The sequence below is a fragment of the Cervus canadensis genome, chromosome X (assembly GCF_019320065.1).
Source record: "Cervus canadensis isolate Bull #8, Minnesota chromosome X, ASM1932006v1, whole genome shotgun sequence".
In the NCBI taxonomy this organism is placed as follows: Eukaryota; Metazoa; Chordata; class Mammalia; order Artiodactyla; family Cervidae; genus Cervus; species Cervus canadensis.
Genome location: NC_057419.1, coordinates 21,427,194 through 21,447,159, shown reverse-complemented (window position 1 = coordinate 21,447,159; position 19,966 = coordinate 21,427,194). Strand labels below are relative to the sequence as shown.

The 19,966-nt window shown below is 37.9% G+C and overlaps 1 protein-coding gene across 2 annotated transcripts in view; it reads left to right on the top strand.

The window, feature by feature from the left end:
* The window catches only part of BEND2 (BEN domain containing 2), a 45,829-nt gene extending 27,911 nt beyond the window's left edge, over positions 1-17,918 (top strand). For both annotated transcript variants that reach the window (XM_043458961.1, XM_043458960.1), the window contains 6 exons: positions 6,046-6,186; positions 8,220-8,420; positions 9,645-9,757; positions 11,903-12,131; positions 14,826-15,026; positions 16,197-17,918. In XM_043458961.1, coding sequence (XP_043314896.1) covers positions 6,046-6,186; positions 8,220-8,420; positions 9,645-9,757; positions 11,903-12,131; positions 14,826-15,026; positions 16,197-16,393 — 1,082 coding nt within the window. In that variant the 3' untranslated portion in view covers positions 16,394-17,918. The remainder of the gene's footprint in view (positions 1-6,045; positions 6,187-8,219; positions 8,421-9,644; positions 9,758-11,902; positions 12,132-14,825; positions 15,027-16,196) is intronic.
* The last annotated feature ends 2,048 nt before the right edge of the window (positions 17,919-19,966 follow it).

Here is a 19,966-nt window from a genome sequence, read left to right as displayed (position 1 = left end):
CATCTTCCTTGTCATTCCTTACCTGGCTTCATCTGCAACCTATCCAAATATTAATGTGTTCTCTCTCTCTCTTTTTTTAATTTTTATTTTTTTCATTTATTTTTATTAGTTGGAGGCTAATTGCTTTACAATAGTGTAGTGGTTTTTGCCATACATTGACATGAATCAGCCGTGGATCTACATGTGTTCCCCATCCCGATCCCCCCTCCCGCCTCCCTCTCCATCCCATCCCTCTGGGTCTTCCCAGTGCACCAGCCCTGAGCACCCATCTCATGCATCCAACCTGGGCTGGTGATCTGTTTCACTCTTGATAGTATATTTGTTTCAATGCTATTCTCTCAGAACATCCCACCCTTGCCTTCTCCCACAGAGCCCAAAAGTCTGTTCTGTACATCTGTGTCTCTTTTTCTGTTTTGCATATAGGGTTATCATTACCATCTTTTTAAATTCCATACATATGCGTTAGTATACTGTATTGGTCTTTATCTTTCTGGCTTACTTCACTCTGTATAATGGGCTCCAGTTTCATCCATCTCATTAGAACTGATTCAAATGAATTCTTTTTAATGGCTGAGTAATATTCCATGGTGTATATGTACCACAGCTTCCTTATCCATTCGTCTGCTGATGGACATCTAGGTTGCTTCCATGTTCTGGCAATTATAAACAGTGCTGCGATGAACATTGGGGTGCATGTGTCTCTTTCAGATCTGGTTTCCTCGGTGTGTATGCCCAAGAGTGGGATTGCTGGGTCATATGGCAGTTCTATTTCCAGTTTTTTAAGGAATCTCCACACTGTTCTCCATAGTGGCTGTACTAGTTTGCATTCCCACCAACAGTGTAAGAGGGTTCCCTTTTCTCCACACCGTCTCCAGCATTTATTGCTTGTAGACTTTTGGATAGCAGCCATCCTGACTGGCGTGTAATGGTACCTCCTTGTGGTTTTGATTTGCATTTCTCTGATAATGAGTGATGTTGAGCATCTTTTCATGTATTTGTTAGCCATCTGTATGTCTTCTTTGGAGAAATGTCTGTTTAGTTTGGCCCATTTTTTGATTAGGTCATTTATTTTTCTGCAATTGAGCTGCAGGAGTTGCTTGTATCTCTCTGTATAATTTTGTCATTGCAAGACAATGTTCTATGAGTCTATCGACTTATAGTATTTAATATTTCAGTTCAGTTGAGTTCAGTCCCTCAGTCGTGTCTGACTCTTTGCGACCCCATGAACTGCAGTACGCCAGGCCTCCCTGTCCATCACCAACTCCCGGAGTTTACCCAAACTCCTGTCCATTGAGTAGGTGATGCCATCTAACCATCTGATCCTCTGTTGTCCCCTTCTCCTCCTGCCTTCAATCTTCCCAACATCAGGGTCTTTTCAAATGAGTCAGCTCTTCGCATCAGGTGGCCAAAGTATTGGAGTTTCAGCTTCAACATTAGTCCTTCCAGTGAATACCCAGGACTGATTTCCTTTAGGATGGACTGGTTGGATCTCCTTGCAGTCAAAGGGACTCTCAAGAGTCTTCTCCAACACCACAGTTCAAAAGCATCAATTCTTCAGCGCTCAGCTTTCTTTATAGTCCAACTTCAGATCCACACATGACCACTGGAAAAACCATATCCTTGACTAGACAGACCTTTGTTGGCAAAGTAATGTCTCTTCTTTTTAATATGCTGTCCAGGTTGGTCATAACTTTCCTTCCAAGGAGTGAGCATCTTTTAATTTCATGGCTGCACTCACCATCTGCAGTGATTTTGGAGCCCAGAAAAATAAAGTCAGCCACTGACTGTGGTGATCACTGTTTCCCCATCTATTTGCCATGAAGTGATGGGACCAGATGCCATGATCTTAGTTTTCTGAATGTTGAGTTTTAAGACAACTTTTTCACTCTCCTCTTTCACTTTCATCAAGAGGCTCTTTAGTTCTTCTTCACTTTCTGCCATAAGGGTGGTGTCATCTCCATATCTGAGGTTATTGATATTTCTCCTGGCACTGTTGATTCCAGCTTGTGCTTCCTCCAGTCCAGTATTTCTCATGATGTACTCTGCATATAAGTTAAATAAGCAGGGTGACAATATACAGCCATGACATACTCCTTTTCCTATTTGGAACCAGTCTGTTGTTCCATGTCCAGGTCTAACTGTTGCTTCCTGACCTGCATATAGGTTTCTCAAGAGGCAGGTCAGGTGGTCTGATATTCCCATCTCTTTCAGAATTTTCCACAGTTTATTGTGATCCATACAGTCAAAGACTCCCTTGAGATCCATCCAAGTTGCTGCATGTATTAGTAGTTCCTTCCTTTTTTTTTGCTGATTGGTATACCATGATTTGTTTATCTGTTTACCTACTGAAGGATATCTGGGTTGTTTCCAGTTTTTAAATATTAAGAGTAAAGTTGCTGTAAACATTCTTGTGTGGGTTTTTGTCTGCATAGTTTTCATTTCCCTATGATAAATGCTCAAGAGCACAGTTGCTGGGTAATATGATAATTGCATGTTAAGTTTTATAAGAAACTGGCAAACTATTTTCAGAATGACTGATTTTATAGTCCTACCAGCAATGTATAAGTAATTCATTCTCTCTGCATCCTCACTGGCATTTGGTATTTTCACTATTTTTAAAAATTTTATCCATTCTGATAGGTATGCCGTAATACTTTGTTGTGGGTTTAATATGCATTTGCCTTGGATAATGATGTGCAGCATCTTCACATGTGCTAATTTTCCATCTGTATGTTCTTTCTCTGAAATTTCTGTTCTATCTTATAATTTTTTTCTGTTTTTTACTGCTATCTTTTGGGAGTTGTTTAGATATTTGAGATACTAGTCTTTTGTTGTTTATGTGGTTTGCAAATATTTTCCTATCTGCAGCATTCCTTGTCATACTTTCTACAGGTGTTTTTGTTTTGTTTTGCAGAGAGAAAATTTTTAATTTTTTGAGGTTCAATTTATACTTTCTTTTTATGGATTTTATACTTTTAGTATAGAGTCTTATGAACTCTTTGTTTAGTCTTTGATCCCAAATTTTTTCTCCTATGTTTTTTTCTAAAGGTTTTATACTTTACAATTCACATTTGAGTTAATTTTGTATAGTGTGAGATGTAGGTTGAGGTTCTTCTTTTTTTTTTTCCTATGCCTATCCAGTTGCTGCAGCACAATCTTTACTCCATTGAATTGCTTTTATACAGTAATAAAGAACCATTAGATCTATTTCTGGGTTCTCTATTGTTTTCCACTGATCTATGTTTCTACCCCTCTGCCAAATCACAACCTTGTGATTGTTGTTGTTATACAGTAAATGTTGTCATCAGGTACAATGATTCCTCCTACTTTATTCTTCTTTTTCAACAATCATTTAAAATATTCTAGGTCCTGTGCCTTTCCATCCTCATTTTAGAGTAAACTTGTTTATGTTTCCCCCCAAAATTGCTGGGATTTTGATGGGAGTTGTGTTAAACCCACAGATCAACCTAGGCTTGTAGATTCCTCTTTGGGGGAGCTTTTTAATTGCAAATCTAATTTCCTTGATGGTTATAGGACTATTTAGATTGTCTCTGTAATCTTGGTTAAGTTTTAGTATTTGTAATTTTGGGAGAATTGGTACAGTTCTTCTAAGTTATCAAATTTGTGAGGGTAAACTGAATCGTAGTATTCCCTATTATCTTTTTAATGGCTGCTAAATGTGTTGTGATATCCCATTGCATTCCTGATATTGACGATTTGTATCACCTCTTTTATTTTTGTGAGTCTTTCTAGAGGTTTATTAGCTTTATTAATCTTTTTTGAGGTACCAGCTGTTTGCTTCTTTTCCTATTTTTCATATTTTCAGTTTCATTGATTTCTGCTTTTTATTATTTCATTATTTTTTATATATTTTGGGTTTCTTTTACTCTTCACTTTTGGTGCAGGAACTTTGATTATAGATTTGGGACTTTTCCCTTTCTTCTAATGTAAGCATTTAGTGCTGTAAATTTCATTTTCAGTATTACTTTAGTTGCATCCCATATATTTTGATGTGTTTGATTTTTATTAAGTTCTATACATTTTATCATGTCCATGGAAATGTTCTCTTTATGAATTAATTAGAAATATGCTGTTTAATTTCTAAGTGTTTAAAGATTTTCTTCTTTGTATTATTGATGTCTAATTTGATTCCATTATGGTCAGACAATATGCCATATATTATTTCATTTTTTTTCAATTTGTTGAGATTTTTCTCTGGCTCAGAATGTGGTCTATCTTGGTGAATGATGCACAGACATTTGACAAAAATATGTATTCTGCTTTTATTGGATGGAGTGAGTGATAGTCACTCAGTCATATCCGACTCTTTGCGACCCCAGGGACTGTAGCCTGCCAGGCTCCTTTGTCCATGGAATTCTCCAGGCAAGAATACTAGAGGGGGTTGCCATTTCCTTCTCTAAAATGAGAATCCTGTTGGTTGATTGTACTGTTTGGGTCTTCTATATCTTTGCTGCTTTTTCTGGTTGTTCCACCAGTTGCTGAGAGGAGGGTGTTGAGGTCCTCAAATATAACTGTAGATCTGATTATTTCTCCTTTCAACTCTTTCACATTTTACTTCATGTATTTTGAGATTCTGTTGTTTGGTATATTAAGGATTGTTATGTCTTCCTGGGGGGAGAGCCTTTCGGTCTCTAGTAACTTTGTTTGCTCTGAAGTCTATTTTTTAAAAAGATTTATTTATTTTTGGCTCTACTGGGTCTTCATTGCTGTGCCTGGGTTTTCTCTAGTTTCCGTGTGTGGGCTTTTCATTGCAGTGGCTTCTCTTATTGTGGAACACGGATTCTAGGCGGGCTGGCTTCGGTAGTTGAACCATGTCTCCTGGATTGGCAGGTGGATTCTTAACCTCTAGATCACCAGGGAAGCCTGTGAAGTCTATTTTATCTGATATCCACATAACTACTCTTTTTTTATTGTTAGTATTTGCACGGTATATATTTTTCTATCATTTTACTTTCAGTTTATTGATGTCATTGAACTTACAGATTTTCTTGTAAATGGCATATAGTTGGGTCTTGTTTTTATTCACTTTATCAATTGCTGCCATTTAATTGATATGGTTAAGTCATTTACATTTAAAGTAATTATTGATATCAGGGTTTTAAGTCTGACATTTTAAAATTTTTCTTTGTTTCCTGATTTTATTTCTTGCATTTCTGTGGGCTACCTGAACATTTTCTAGTATTTCATCTTGATTTATTTGTTTTTGAGTGTATTGCTTCGTATAGTTTTACTTCTGGTCACTCTGGGTGTTATTATATATATATGTGGCATATATGTATGTGGCTTGTCACAGTCTACTGGTATCAACACTTTACTCCTTAGAATGATGTGTTGAAACTTTAACTCTAGTTTCCTTTGCCCTTCTCAATTTTAACTATCATTGCCTTAGGTGTCAAATGGTATTCTTATTTCAGTCATTACATATGAATTACAAAACTCATGATAGTATTGTATTTGCCCATATTTCTGCTCTTTATGTTCTTTATTCCTTTTTATTATTGAATAATATTCTGATATTGAATTTACCAGAGTTTGTTTAACCATTCACCTGTTGAAAGACATCTGGGTCATTTACAGTTTTTGGCTATTATGAATAAAGATGTTAAGAACACTCACATGCAGATTTTGTGTTATCATGAGCTTCTATTTCTCGTGATTTCTAAATGCCCCAGAAATTGCTGTGTCATGTAGTAATTACAGGTTTAGTTTTATAAGAAACTTCCAAACTGTTTTCCAGTTTGTTCCATTTTACATCTCTCCCAGCAAAGTATGAATGATTGAATTTCTCTGCATGCACTTTCCTGCTCTTTTTATTGTTCTTTCTTCCTTCCTGATGCTCCAAGATTCCTTCTGTCATCATAACCTTTCTGTTTCAAGATCTTCCTTTTGCCATTACTTAAGAGTAGGTCTGCTAGTGACAAATATTTTAAATTTTCTTTTGTCTGAGAATGTTTATTTCCCCTTCATACCTGAAGGGTAATTTCCTCTATACAGAATTTGCGATTGAGACTTCTTTTCTTTTAGCACTTCTACCTGTAAAAGTATTGGCGAAAGAAGAAAACAGCACAGAAAACAGACCTGAAACAATGAATCACCCAATTGTATTGGGAAATGACAGTAGCCAAGCTTCTTCCTCATCACCTGTCCTCATGCCTTCCAATTTTGGTGAGTGTGCAATGACACTATTTAACCTATATTCTTCAGCTTACTTGATACAAACTTTTTTTTTTCTATTCTGAGGACAGGTTTTAGATGATATTAGTAATAAGGAATAATATTTATTGAGTATGTGTTATATGCAAGACACTGTCCTGATCAACTGACACGCCTCTTCTCTATTAATATTCATAATGACTTCATGATGTAGCTACTTGTATTACCTACATTCCCAAAGTCACAGAGCTGGTGAGTGGCAGTTCTGGAACTCTAACCCAGTTCTCTCTGACTTTAAAAGTTCATGTTTCTTAACAACTCTTGTGTTGCCTATCAAGCCACAGTGGCAGAGATGAGGACACCCCAGGTTCCGTGGCCTCTAAGCTCAAGTCTTCCTAATACTTAATAGTTACATGTCCGTACTTCTAAGTAGGTAATCTATTACTAATATCCATGGGCAGGGCTCAACATACTTTTTCTGTAAAGGGCTAGATAATAACTATTTTAGGCTTTGTGGGCCGTCTAGTGTCTGTCACACCTACTCAGCTCTGCTGCTGTCATATGAAAGCAGTCACAGGTGTAGGTAAGTGAATCAGTGTGGCTGTTTGCCAATCCAACCTTATTTACCAAAACTGGTGGTGGGATTGGCCTGTGGACTGTGGTTTGGTGACTATCATCCTAGAGGAGACCCTTTTTCTTTAAATTATTTTATTACCCAGACTAGAAGAAACTTTAAAAATTGTGTTCTTTGTATAAAGTAGGCACTGTGATATGCTGCTGTTAGAAATATAAATTGGTGAAAACTTTCTGAAGGGTAATTTGTTTAAAAATCTGTGAAATTATTTATTTTACTTGACTCAGTAATCCTACTTCTATCCAAAGGTATAATAAAAAAGATTTGCGTTAAAATATTGGTACAAGAATTAATTTTTATAGACTCATGCGAAATTGTAAACAGTTCAATAAGCAACCATAGAGAATTAGTTATGTGACTCCTGGTATACCACGATATTTGAGGCAGTAAGCATAATGGTTAAAAGTATGGACTACTGAGTCGGACTGCCTGTGTTCAAATCCTGGCTTTGTGTCTTACTAACTATATGACCTAATATTCTCTGACCTAAATATTAGTTTCTTTATCTGTGAAGTGACAAAAATTACAGTGCCTACTTTATAGAATTATGAGGATCAAATGAGATAATTCATTTAAAGCTCTTAACACAATGCCCAGAACATAAGTGCAACATAAATGTCACTTGTCAGGAAAATCATGATGATAGGAATACAGACTTGGGAAAAAAAAAAGGAGAAATATGCAAAGTATAATGATAACTGAAAAAAAAGCAGGATCCAAGCTTACATATAAGGTATAGTTTCAGTTTTGTGTTGAGAAAAAGGAATAGAAAACATTAGGTTTGAGGCACTTGGCATAAAACCAGACAGACTTAGCTTATAAAACTAGCTCTATAACCAGCAGCGTGATCTTGTTCAAATAATTTACTTTTGTTGGGCCTCAGTTTCTTCATCTGTTAAGTGAGAATAGGTCATTAGGATGATGAAACTGAGCTTATAGATGTAAAATATTTAGCACAGTGTTTGATACATAGTAGATACTCTATAAATGCTATTTAAAAAATTTTCAAATTATATCCACTCAAACTTTCTAAATTGTCTTCAGGGACCACATACTCACTCAGTAATGTACCTCTGAGTGTACTTTTAGAATTTAGACGGGAGCAATGGGATCTCAGAGCAATGTGATTATATATGCACCTGTGGCCTAAGAATTAAATTTATTCAAGAGAATGAACTGATTAGTTCAAGTACAGCAAATTCAAGATTAACAAAGGTGATACATGCTAACAGTTATGCAGATGGCATCAAATAGACTCATTTAAGAAAAAGATGAAATAAGTATAGAAAAAAATTCACCCAAGTAGAAAATTTGTGAATTAAAAATCAATTAGTTTAATGTTCTTAGACATTTTATTGGTAACCTTGCATGAAAAAAACAAGGATTTTAATTTTCCCCTATATTTTTAAAGGATATCTTGGTGATCCAAGACGAAATATCAGAATGCTTGATATTCATTTGATGGCTGTACAAAAGAAGGCCATACCTAGGCATGCAGCCTGCTACTTGGTTCAGTTTTTGTTCTCCAAGGAAATCCTGATTTCCAGCTCAGTAGGTATCAGTTCCCAAGGCTGCCAATCCCTGGATCCAAACAAAATGGCTGCGATAAGAGGTATGTAGGGAATTCCTTGGTGGTCCAGTGCCTGAGACTCTGTGCTTCCACTGAAGGGGGTGTGGGCTTGATCCCTGGTCAAGGAACTAAGATCCCACATGTCACATGGCATGGGAAAAAAAAAGAGGTATGTAAAGTCATTATAGAATCTTTGCTCATTTAGTTATCTGATGAGTGTTATTGATAGTTGAAGAAATAATGATGAAGTCTGTGTAAATCTTAGAACTGTTCACTTTTTCACCTTGTCTAATCTAGATTTTTACAATTTAGTAGTGTATAATGGGTAGCAACTTCTAAAGAATAAAATGTGTTCATAGACTGATCAAATAAGATAAACTTTATTGGTGATAGTTGGCTTATGGTTAATACTAGGTCAATTCTTCAGTGCTGAAACTTGGCACTAAAAAATAAAGAAAAAGCCAAAATAAGAAGAAGTGGGAAAATAAAGCACGTTTCATTGCTAAGAACTGACAACACAGAAATAGCATCTCATGATTAATCCACTCTGGCCTCTTGCTTCTTGTCTTCCAGTAATATGTATGGAGGTCCTGGAAGTCATAGGCCCTAAGAATACAACAGTGAATAAGTAGTTCTGACCACAGGAGTTCACAGTCTAGAAAGGGACACATTGGGGAAACAGATCAATTCTATTCCAGTGTGGTAATATGGAAACTCAGAGAGCAGAGCCACCTACTTTGAGGGTATTAGGGAGGCCTTCCTAAGGACAAGACATTTGAGCTGGATTTAGAAAGATTCCTTACCTACATAAAGAAAACAGGAAGAGTATGCTCGGCAGAGGGAGTAGCTTGTGGGGAACATAGACATGTAATATACACAAGTAACTGAATCATGATGTTATAATGTTTGTAATAATACTGTTTTCTCCTTACAGGTTTCCTTCTTTTGTTAGATCTAATTTATCCATAGGGTTATTAAAGGGTATTAGCACCTGAAATAATTGACTTTTTGTAGCACATTTTTTTTTTTCCCTGAAGCACCAAAACCTCATCATGGGCTCCTTAGGTCAGTGTTTTAGGGGATTGCACTTTAGAAGAAATGAGATATTCAGCTAAGCGTCCTCTTTGAGTAGAATTCCTAAACTGTTACTTAGAGAAAAGAATGACAATGAAAAAGAGAAAATTTCAGTATTTTAAATACAATTTTTTTGTCAGTTTCTTTGTTATTTACCCCTTAATTTTCGTGAATTCTTGGTGCTATTTGCAGAACATCTGGCAGCAGTTTTTCCCAACTATGATTTGAGTGAACATGGAGAGGAGTGGCAAGCCTGTATTTCCGATATCAATTCCCTGATCCACAATTTATGTTCGAGAACACCTGTAAGTGATTTTTTTATCTAAATATGGTCACTGCCATATAAGTACATACTGCATACAACTCCAGAACTGATGGTATGACATACAAGATCTTCAGTCCATGTGCTCAAATTCTTGTTTATTTAATTTAGAGGCAAGGTGTGTTCTCTTGCATCCTGCCTATTCATTTCACTCTTTTGATATTTTGTGCCCCATAAAAATATCCTAAAGATAAAATAAATACAGTGTTATAGTTGGTATATTTCAAGCCAAGGGTTACACCAGAAAAAGATTTCAACTACAAAGATATTTGGCAAGTCTTTTTCAGGATCCCACTGAGTAACACATGAAAGAGCAGACTATGGTGCTACTTAGCTGTTCTAATGGTAGTTAGGAATGGCACAGACGAAAAGGAAGGTATTTCATTACTTGTTCACTTTCAGTGATGGCAGAAACTGGTGAAAATGATGCATATCATGAGGTTAAGTTTTCACAGATATTTTATAATCTGTATAGTTACATGGTAAGTGGGAATCTGACTTCTCTCTCCCCCATCCTATCTTCAGAGTGCATTTGACTTTTGTTTTTTTTTTTTTTTAGACACAAACAGGTCAGTAGGGAAGAGTCATGTCTATTGCCTTCTGATGAAGCATTTAACATAATGACAATTCCTAACTTCCACTCACCTCTCTAAAGCCTCCGTTTTATTCTCACCATATCTAGTCACTCCTGTGTCTCTAGAGTAAGTTGATGGAAACTGTTTGCCAAGAATATTTGTAGCTGAGCTTATGTTTTCTTGGTGAATGGCTTGATTTCAGTGATAACTCAAGCACCATCTGTATGAAACCAAATCTGCTTATTTTTCACATTCCCTTTTATATCCTACAAAAATTACACCTTAAACATTTGAGTGTAAAATTATGATACTGCCTGGAAATGGTAATTTGAATATTGCTTAGGCATCAGAAGAGAAGCAGCATCTGCCAGTGCCTGCTGTGTCCTTGATTAGAAGGATAGGTCCTTACTACTCACAGTGGGTCCACAGACCAGCAGCAGCAGCACTGGAAAGCTTGTGAGAAATGCAGTCTTGAGTTTCATACCAGGCTAACTGAGGCAGAATTTGCATTTTAGCCAGACCCCCAGGTGATTTTTGTGCACATTGAAGTTTGAGAAGCCCTAACCTAGAGCAGTGGTCAAACTCTAGGTATATGTTAAAGACATGTGAGGCACTTTTTTAAAAAAAAGTTAGTAATGCTGGAGCTCTCTCACTCCCTCCACCAGAGATTCTGGTTGAATTTGCCGTGAGTGGGGCCCCAGCACTGCTTTAAGAAAACACAAGATCTCTACGGTAATTCAAATGCTCAAATGTACAGCCAGATTAGAAGACCGCTGGGGAAAGAGAAAAAAAATTAAGAAAAAACAACCTCAAAGTTGTCATCTTTGAGAAACTCATGTATTCATTTATTTATGATATGTTCATTAAGCACTTATTTTGTGCGAACAACTGTTGTTTGTTGTTGTTGTTTAGTCACTAAGTTGTGGTGTCTTGACTCTTTGCAACGCCATGGACTGTAGCCCTCCGGGCTGCCTCTGTCCATGGGAATTTCCAGGCAAGAATATTGGAGTGGGTTACCATTTCCTTCTGTAGGAGATCTCCCTGACCCAGGGATTGAACAATTGTTTCTGGTATTGGCAGGTGGGTTCTTTACTACTGAGCCACCAGGGAAGCCCATTTAGTTCATTAGACTGCTGCTAAATCCCCAGAGCCGACTCATTGGAAAAGACCCTGATGTTGGAAAAGATTGAGGGCAGGATGAGATGGTTGGATGGCATCACCAATTCAATGGACATGAGTTTGAGTAAATTCTGGGAGTTGGTGATGGACAGGGAGGCCTTGTGTGCTAGAGTCCATGGGATCAGGAAGAGTCAGACAATGATTGAGTGACTGAACAACAACAAAGTCCCCCAAGAAGCAGCGAGTCATGGCAGCTGGAGGAGGAATCCACCTATAGTTTTATTTCATGCCACACAGGATTTGTGTGCTTCAGCCCAGCTGATTAGAAACAGTTGCTTCCCCATCACCCTGGAGGGCCCTGGTAGATGATGAAGCATGTCCATATTTTCCCACTATGGGAGTTTGTTTATAGATACAATTTTGTGTTTCAACAGAAAACTGTTCTTAACAATGGAGGGCCTACCAAACCCAAAAGAGATTCGAATGATAATGATAATGATAAAAGAGATGATGATGACAATGCAAGTAGTTCCCAGGTTTCTCAGCAAGCAGCTATCTCAGAAACAAGAGAACAAGGGAATTCTCCACAGAACAGCAGAGCTCTCCCTGAAGGAATTCAAGAACCTTCCACTGATGGTGCAGCAGTCTCAGATGAAACACTTGGTGAGTGTTAAAATAAGTTCTCTTGCTGATAAACGTTGAAACTCAGTGATGCATTTGTGGGGCTCATACTTTTCTGCTTTTATGTATGTATGAAAATTTTCATGTGAAAGCTAAACAACTTAAATCTCTTATATCTGTGATTAATGAACTAGAGACCTAGTTCTGAGACTGATAGTTTTTAACATTAAACTAAGTCTATTACTTTTCCTTTGAAAAGTGGTTCTCGGCTGATTCCTTTGATTGGTGTGAACTCTCTCAGGTTAGTCACCTTTCTCTGCAGGTAAAAGAGGAGCTACAGCTAGATGGCCCAGGAGCAGTTCGGGGTCTTGCTCTCTGTGTGCCAGGCACATTGTAGATGCTTCATAAAGTGTTTTTGCATGAATTAATCAATCTCGTTAATCAGAACACTGGCCCTCACTGCTAGCTAAGTGCTGGAGGCATAGCATGCTTTGTTAGTGTCAAGTACAGTGGGTTCTGTAGGTGACTGTGTACTCACACTTTGCATTGCCTTTCCCCAGGATGCTGGAATTTAGTGGCACCTGAGGTAGGAAAACTGTTTTCTGTCTTTCCCTGGCCCCCCATATGAGCCCTAAGTAGACTATTACCTATGAATCTGATCAGACAAAATTATTTAAATAATGTATCTTTATAGTATATTTTTCCATTATAATCAGGTTGTATGTACACCATGGAAACAGACTCTGGTCAAATTATACCACCACAACAAAATCACTGGGTGAATAGTTCCTAGATTAAAAGGAGCAGAGAACAAACAGCCACAGGCAGGAGCCTGAGCAGCCCTGAGACCGTGGCATCTGGGGTCCATTGATATCTCTGGGGCTCTGTGTCTGTAGCTTCCATGATTTTTAGGTTCTAGTTTTCTATGGTCATTGTTCAGATTCCCAGGAGAGGGAATCCAGTTTGGGCAGCTTAGGTCACAGGTCTCTGACCCTGACTCAGGTAGAATCAGAGGACAGGGCAACTAAGCAGATGGTGAGCCAGGCAGCCATCACAATTTATGTGTAGTCTATTATGCCATTTTATTGAAAACTGGATTATATTTTGGAGGAAAGAAAAGTTTCCACAATCAAGATACCTTAACAAACTATTGTGGACGTTTTAATTTTCTCCCAACTTTTTTTTCTTATGAACATTTTAAAGACTTATGGTCTCCATATAATTACTCTTCTTTTAAATATATGTTTTTCCTTAAGAATATCCAGTCTTCATAATCATTTCAACAGGCATATAACACTTCATTGAGTAAGTATAACATAATTTATTTAGTTACTTCCCTCTTTTTGTTATTTTTTGTTTGTTTTTCATTTGAGGACTTTTTAGAGAAAATCATCAATCATGAAAATCATGCCACCAAAAAAGAATTGTACATATTTTTGATTCTTTTAAATTACGTCCTCAGAATTTGAATTACCAGATTAAATAGTATTTACCTTTTTTTCTGAACTCGATAAATATTGCTAGATTAACCTTACAGATGTTAAGTCTTTGGACCCACTGAGTGAATTTTTAAAATAATTTAATCTCTCTTGCCAATTGTTGGATCTGGGTGATTCAACAATTTATATTCTCACCCCTTAAATGATGGATTTCCAAGATGAAAAATATGTTTATTGTAAGAATCATATCATGTTTGTCTAATATATTTTCTTGAACAAGTAATTCTTTGTTATATGTACAATATAATATTTTTTAAGTATGGTTAACTTAATCACTATGGACTGAACAAAGATGGTGATGATCAGGCTAAAGAGTTGAGAAATAAAAACAGGCTTAAAATTTATTTTTAAGTTCAAGTAACTTATCTAAAATACAATATTCTAAGATAAGTTTGTTGATATTTGAATGATAAACAATACCAAATAAAAAACCCTACATTTAAAAATTATAAATATTTTAGTAAGAATCATGACCCTTAATTTTGAAAAAGCCTTTTTTATAAGTAGGAAAACAATCCATCAAAACTACTTAGAATTTTTGATGCAATAAAAATTAATTTTAAATAATTACTTAGAATTTGTTACCAAATGTAATGTTTAAACTGATTGTATCCTAAAAGGTAGCAGAGTACTGAATTGTCCTCTTAACAATCAGAGCATGTACCATTATATCAGGAGTGATTCCTGTCTCATTTCTAATGCTGTCTCATGATACACTAAAAAGTTAAAGCTTTAATTTTTTTAGCCTCTCAATTTCTCGTTTTTTTAACTGTAGAAATTTTTATTTGAACTTCATTCCATTGATAGATCAGCTTAGGTAAAACTGACATCTTAACTATACTGAATCTTCCAATTCATTAGCACAGTGTAATAGGCAGAATTCTGAGGTGACTTCAAGATCACTGTTTGTGCATTGTGCATGCTGAATGCGTATCCCCTTGAGTGTATCCTGCTGGAGAAGGAAATGGCAACCCACTCCAGTACTCTTGCCTAGAAAATCCCATGGATGGAGGAGCCTGGTGCAGGCTACTGTCCATGGGGTCACAAAGAGTCAGACACGACTGATCCTGCTAATGAATGTTAAATCCACTAATCCATACTCAAGGGGAAATGTAAGCTCTCAAATTCTTGAGCCTTGAAAGTTCAGCAAAATCAACTTTTCTATTACAATGTTTTAAAAAACTTGAACCTAACACTTGCCATGAAAATTGACATCTTCTTTCTCTTTTGCTTCTAGAATATCTTGGAGATCCACATAGAAATATACAGATGCCAAAATCACTTCTGATTACAGCAAAAGAGAAGTCTCGTCCAGAGCTGTCAGCCATATACCTTATTCGCAGCCTGTTCACAGACGAAGTCCCGATAAGTAGTGCCCATGGCAGTCTGGGGCATGGAGTGTACTCCCTGAATGCCAATGAGATTAATGCTCTTCGAGGTTTGTTACATGTTGAGTATGTGAGAATAAATAAAAGCAAAGTGTGTTAGAGAGGATAAAGAAAAATTTATTCAGTCTGTGTAAGTTTTAAGGAGAGAGGCTGTTCTTTTACTAATTCCCTCATTAGGGTATGACAGGAGCAGGTTCCTGAATGTGTTTCTTTTTGCCTTTGGGTTCTCGGGGCTAATTGCTCTGTCTTGATCAGCATTATTAGAACAGGAAAGGCATTATCGACTGTGACTTCTGGTATGGACTGCCAGATGTATGGAATCTCAAACACCTTCATTTACTGGGGATCAAAATTGAAGCTGCTGGGCTTTATCAGTTTGCAGAAGTGTCAACAATAGTATAGCAGGTTAATTTGCTAGTTTTTGCTTGTGCACATGAGCATAGTATAGTCTTTATCTGTGACATAAATAGATGAAATAATAAAGCTTCCAGAAGCAACTCTGTGAAATCCTAAATTTAGACCAAGCAGTAAACAATATTTCTTACTTCTGTCACTGGTACCCAGCAAAGATACAGTTCTCAGCCCTGGCCTAATCTCAGTTGCCTGGTTCCTGCCTTCATATCACATGCTTCACATCCTTTCCCTTTGTTCTCCCCCTTTCTCTAAGAGTGCTCCTTGAGGTATGTTGCCCTGTCACCTTTTGTTATAGAAGTTTTCATTTAACTGCAAGATCTAAAGACTCTTCTTTCTTTTGTCTGAGATAAACCAAGCAGTGGCAAAGAATTTAGCAGTCATAGCTTCTTGCCTCTCAAATTATGAAAGCCACTGCAGCCTCTGGTGTATTAGAGCCTTACTATTAATAGCATGTCTTTATGATACAATGAATAATATGCTAGATGCGTGTTGGATAAATTTAAGAATAAGGAAAGTTTATATTGGGTACTGAAGACAGCAGAGGGTTTCCATCCTGGTTATATAGCAAGATCATGGGATATTGGGTTTTTGTGTGTGTGTGTGATTGAAGAATGGTGCTATTTCATATTATCCTTTCAGATGAAAAGATTTGTTCAGCTAATTTAATGAAAGTTACAGTCCATGTGTTTTAATTAAAGTCTTAATGACCTTTTCACAAAAAGAGAAATAATATTAAGGTTGAATAAATTCATTTCTCTGAGAAGTGATTTCTAATTAACTGTCATATTTTGGGACTTTACCACCAGAGTTTCTCCAGGACATCTACCCGACTTGTGATCTATCGGAAAATGGATACGACTGGAAATTGTGTGTGATGGCTATCAATAGTTGTATTCATAGTCTTAGATGTGACCCGCAGAGATCCACAGCTGAATCACAGTCACCTCCAGCAACGACTCCTTCAACAGAGTCCAAACTGAAAGATACCGACTTAGCTGACTAAATGTTAGCCATCCAACCTTTCCTTGTTTGCTATTGTATCAGCCTGTAAGTTTCTCAAGTTATTGATTCCAAAATTAGCCTGTTGGAGTAGCACTGTACATCAGTATTCACACTTAAAGAAACAAACTACATTCTTTTTCTGCCCACAAGGGAGGCAGAATTGCATTAGGAAGATAGGTGATGTTTCATCTTATGAGTAAAGTGATCGGCAGTATTCCAATAAGAACTTCTCAATAAAAGAATGGTAGTAAACTCCTAAAGACTGTTATTATTGCTGTTTTATTTTTTTATTTATTATTTTTTTTATTGCTGTTTTAATGTAGAGTGAAAATAGTACTTTTAGCTCTTAATGACAGATGTAATCTGAGTGTTAGTGATGCAGATATGAGTAGTGACGTAGAGCCATACTTGGATAGGCAAACCATAATACCGAGCATGGGAACTTGCAGGTATTGACACTCAATATGTCAAGTGATTCTGCTGTACAGAGCTTGAGTTAAGCTACACTGTTTCAGAAGGCCAGTATGGCTTACATATAACCAAAAAATCCTGCAGATTCTTAATTTCAGATTAATTCAACTAAATTAGTCTTTGGCTTCACTATTCACTATTATTTTGCAAATAATTTTACAAACTACTAGTAGTAGAGTTAATACAGAAAAGTTAATTTATACCCTAGGCAAGGTTAAATTTCAAATTGTACTTGCAGATTTAAAATTTGATTTGTATTTTGTGGTATCTGAAATATTTCCTGTATTAGAAGCAGAATTACAAAAACAAAAACTGCATATTTACAGAAGTTTTTCAAGATTTATACAGTTAGCTTTATTATGGTGTTTGTTTATATAAGTTACTAGACCAGCCCTGTCTAATAAAACTTTCCATTATGTTGGTAAAATTCTATGATTTTACATTTCCCAACATGGTTGTTGAGCAACCATGGCTTTTGAGCACTTAGATGGCTACTTAGCTGTAGGAATTACCTTTTAAATTGTATCTCATTTTAGCTAATTAAAATTAAAATTTAAATAGTTACATGTGGATAGTGGCTATTATATTAGATAGCACAGATTAGAATGCACATTAAAAAAAAGTGTTTAAAATTATCCCCACAGTTTGAGTCATAGTAATATACACACTGGAGAAGGAAACAGCAACCCACTCCAGTATTCTATTTTTGCTTGGGAAATCCCATGGATATAGGAGCCGGGTGGGCTCCTTCATAGGGTCAAAAAGAGCAGCTGAGTAGCTTTCACTTCACCTCCATATATACATAACTTTAATATCATACCCATTGAGCAAAATAAGTTTCATAAAGGTGTTTCAGATCTTACTTAAACTAAATTAGACCTTTTGTATCCAGAACAACAACAATGTTCAAAATTTCACAGGTGTTTTATTATTGTATTAGTCTAATATTAAACATTTAAAATGCCTGTTCATAAGACTTGTTTTTGATAAGTTTATCTTTAGTGTGTTGTTTTCCAAATAAATACAATAAATAAACATCTTGTTTTCTTAACACAGATGCTTTTTTTTTTTTTTTTCATGTAATTTTATAGAACTTTTACTAATGTCATCTGTACCTATTCCCTGGTGGCTCAGATGGTAAAAGAATCTGCCTGCAATGTGGGAGACCCGGGTTTGATCCCTGGGTTGGGAAGATCCCCTGGAGAAGGAAATAGCAACCCACTCCAGTACTCCTGCCTGGAGAATCCCATGGACAGAGGAGCCTGGCTGGCTACAGTCCTTAGGGTGGCAAAGTGATGGACACTACTGAGCCATTAACACTTTCTGCATAGCATTTTTAATTTAATGATAACATTTCCATCCAGGTTCATTAATGTGGCACAGTTAGAATGTTTGCTTTCTTGCTTGATAAGCAAACAGAATAGTTTAATCCAGTAACAATAATTTACCATTGTGGGTATAACTGTAGGGATCTTGAAAACTTTGAAAGTGTTTTGTCCTTCCTGGGTAAAACAAGTGTTACTAAAGCATAATATTATTTTATACTTTAATATTTATTTAAATATATGCCAATAATTTTGGTCAGTAAGGCTTCAATGTTTAGCTCTGGCTTTTACTTTTCTTTATAGCCCATATCCACATTTAGTGAAGTAATATCTTTGCAACATTAGGCAACAGTGGAGATCTAACCACATTAACTCTTGTGTAGAAGTAAAGCACTTGTCACTCCTTCCTTCACCCTAATTTTAACTCACGTTAAACTTGAATTTTTTTCACCATGATTTAAAAAAACCCTGCACATTCACTCTGAGATGGAATAATTGGGAATCTCAAATGACCAGGAAAATTAATTTGAAAGATTGGCGGGTGACAGGTTTAAATCTCAGGACACCAACACAGGTGGGCAAGAAACACTTTTTCTATAACAATTCCTGTTTTGATTTCACTGCTTTCAGATGATCTCGCCAGCCCCCTTGGGCCAAGACCCCCGCCCCCGCCCCGCCCCCGGGAGTCCCCAGTGGGCAGGGCTGGGTTTTAGCTTACTAGGCTGCGCGGACCGGGTCGGGTAATGCCAGGCTTTCCAGGTAGGGTTCGGCTCTGAATTCCCCTGCAATGTGGGAGACCTGGGCGGTAGCACGGGCCCCCTTCACGAGGTTCCGGCTGTTCTCGGGAGGTTTTCAGCCCCGCCAACCCACTCTCAGCTCCCGCACGGCTGGCCTGCCAGCGTCCAGGTGTCCGCTCCTCTGGGGAGACCGGCCAGGAGACGCTCTCCTCAGCGCCTTGCCTGAGTGGGCAAGTCAGCCTCTGGGGCCGGCAGAAGTCCTCGTGTGAGGGCGCCGCCGAGGGGCCTGGTCAAAGGGCAGCAGCTGAGCGCAGGGGCTTGGGACTACTGCTCGGGCGCTGCAGGTGCGGTCTCAGCCCAGCTACGAGTGCCGCTTTGGTGCCAGTCCCTCGGCCCCTTCTGAATCAGTCTGACTCCCAGTGGGCAAGCCCTGTGGGGCGACACTGGAGCAGGGGCTCCCACAAAGTGGCCCACTTTGTCACTGGCTTCCCGCCACCACCTGCCCCCAGCCCCTTTCCCACCTGAGGACCCGGAGACTCGGGGGAGACGACAGTGAGGGGCTGCGCGGGCATGTGGGAGGGGCAGTGTGGAGCCACTTCCCCGAACTTTCCACGCGGTGTCTGGGGCTCTGCGGTGCAGAGGGTGCTTCAGCCTCACCCCCGCGTTCTAGGCTCCCCTCAGTGGTGTCCTCTTTAAGGATGGTTGGTGGTTCCTGTGAGGGTGAGGGAAGTCGGAGCGACCTGTGACGCCATCTTGATGACGTCGCTCTTAGGCTCGGGTTTCAGCCTCCAGGCGCTGGAGTGGAAACTTAGCATTCGTTTTTCAAGGCATGTGAGTTTCCCACAAATGCGAGGAGAGCCCCTAGGATGTGAATGGAGATAGTAGGTTGGGGAGAATACCGACTGGCGGGAGTTTTCATCCATAGTTGTAGGGGTCTTACACAGTGTTATATGGCTGGGGAGAGGTTTCAGAATCGGTTTCTTGCCATCTTTCTTAGCCATCAGCTGAGATAGCTAGTTGTCCCGTCTGCTCTTTAGACAT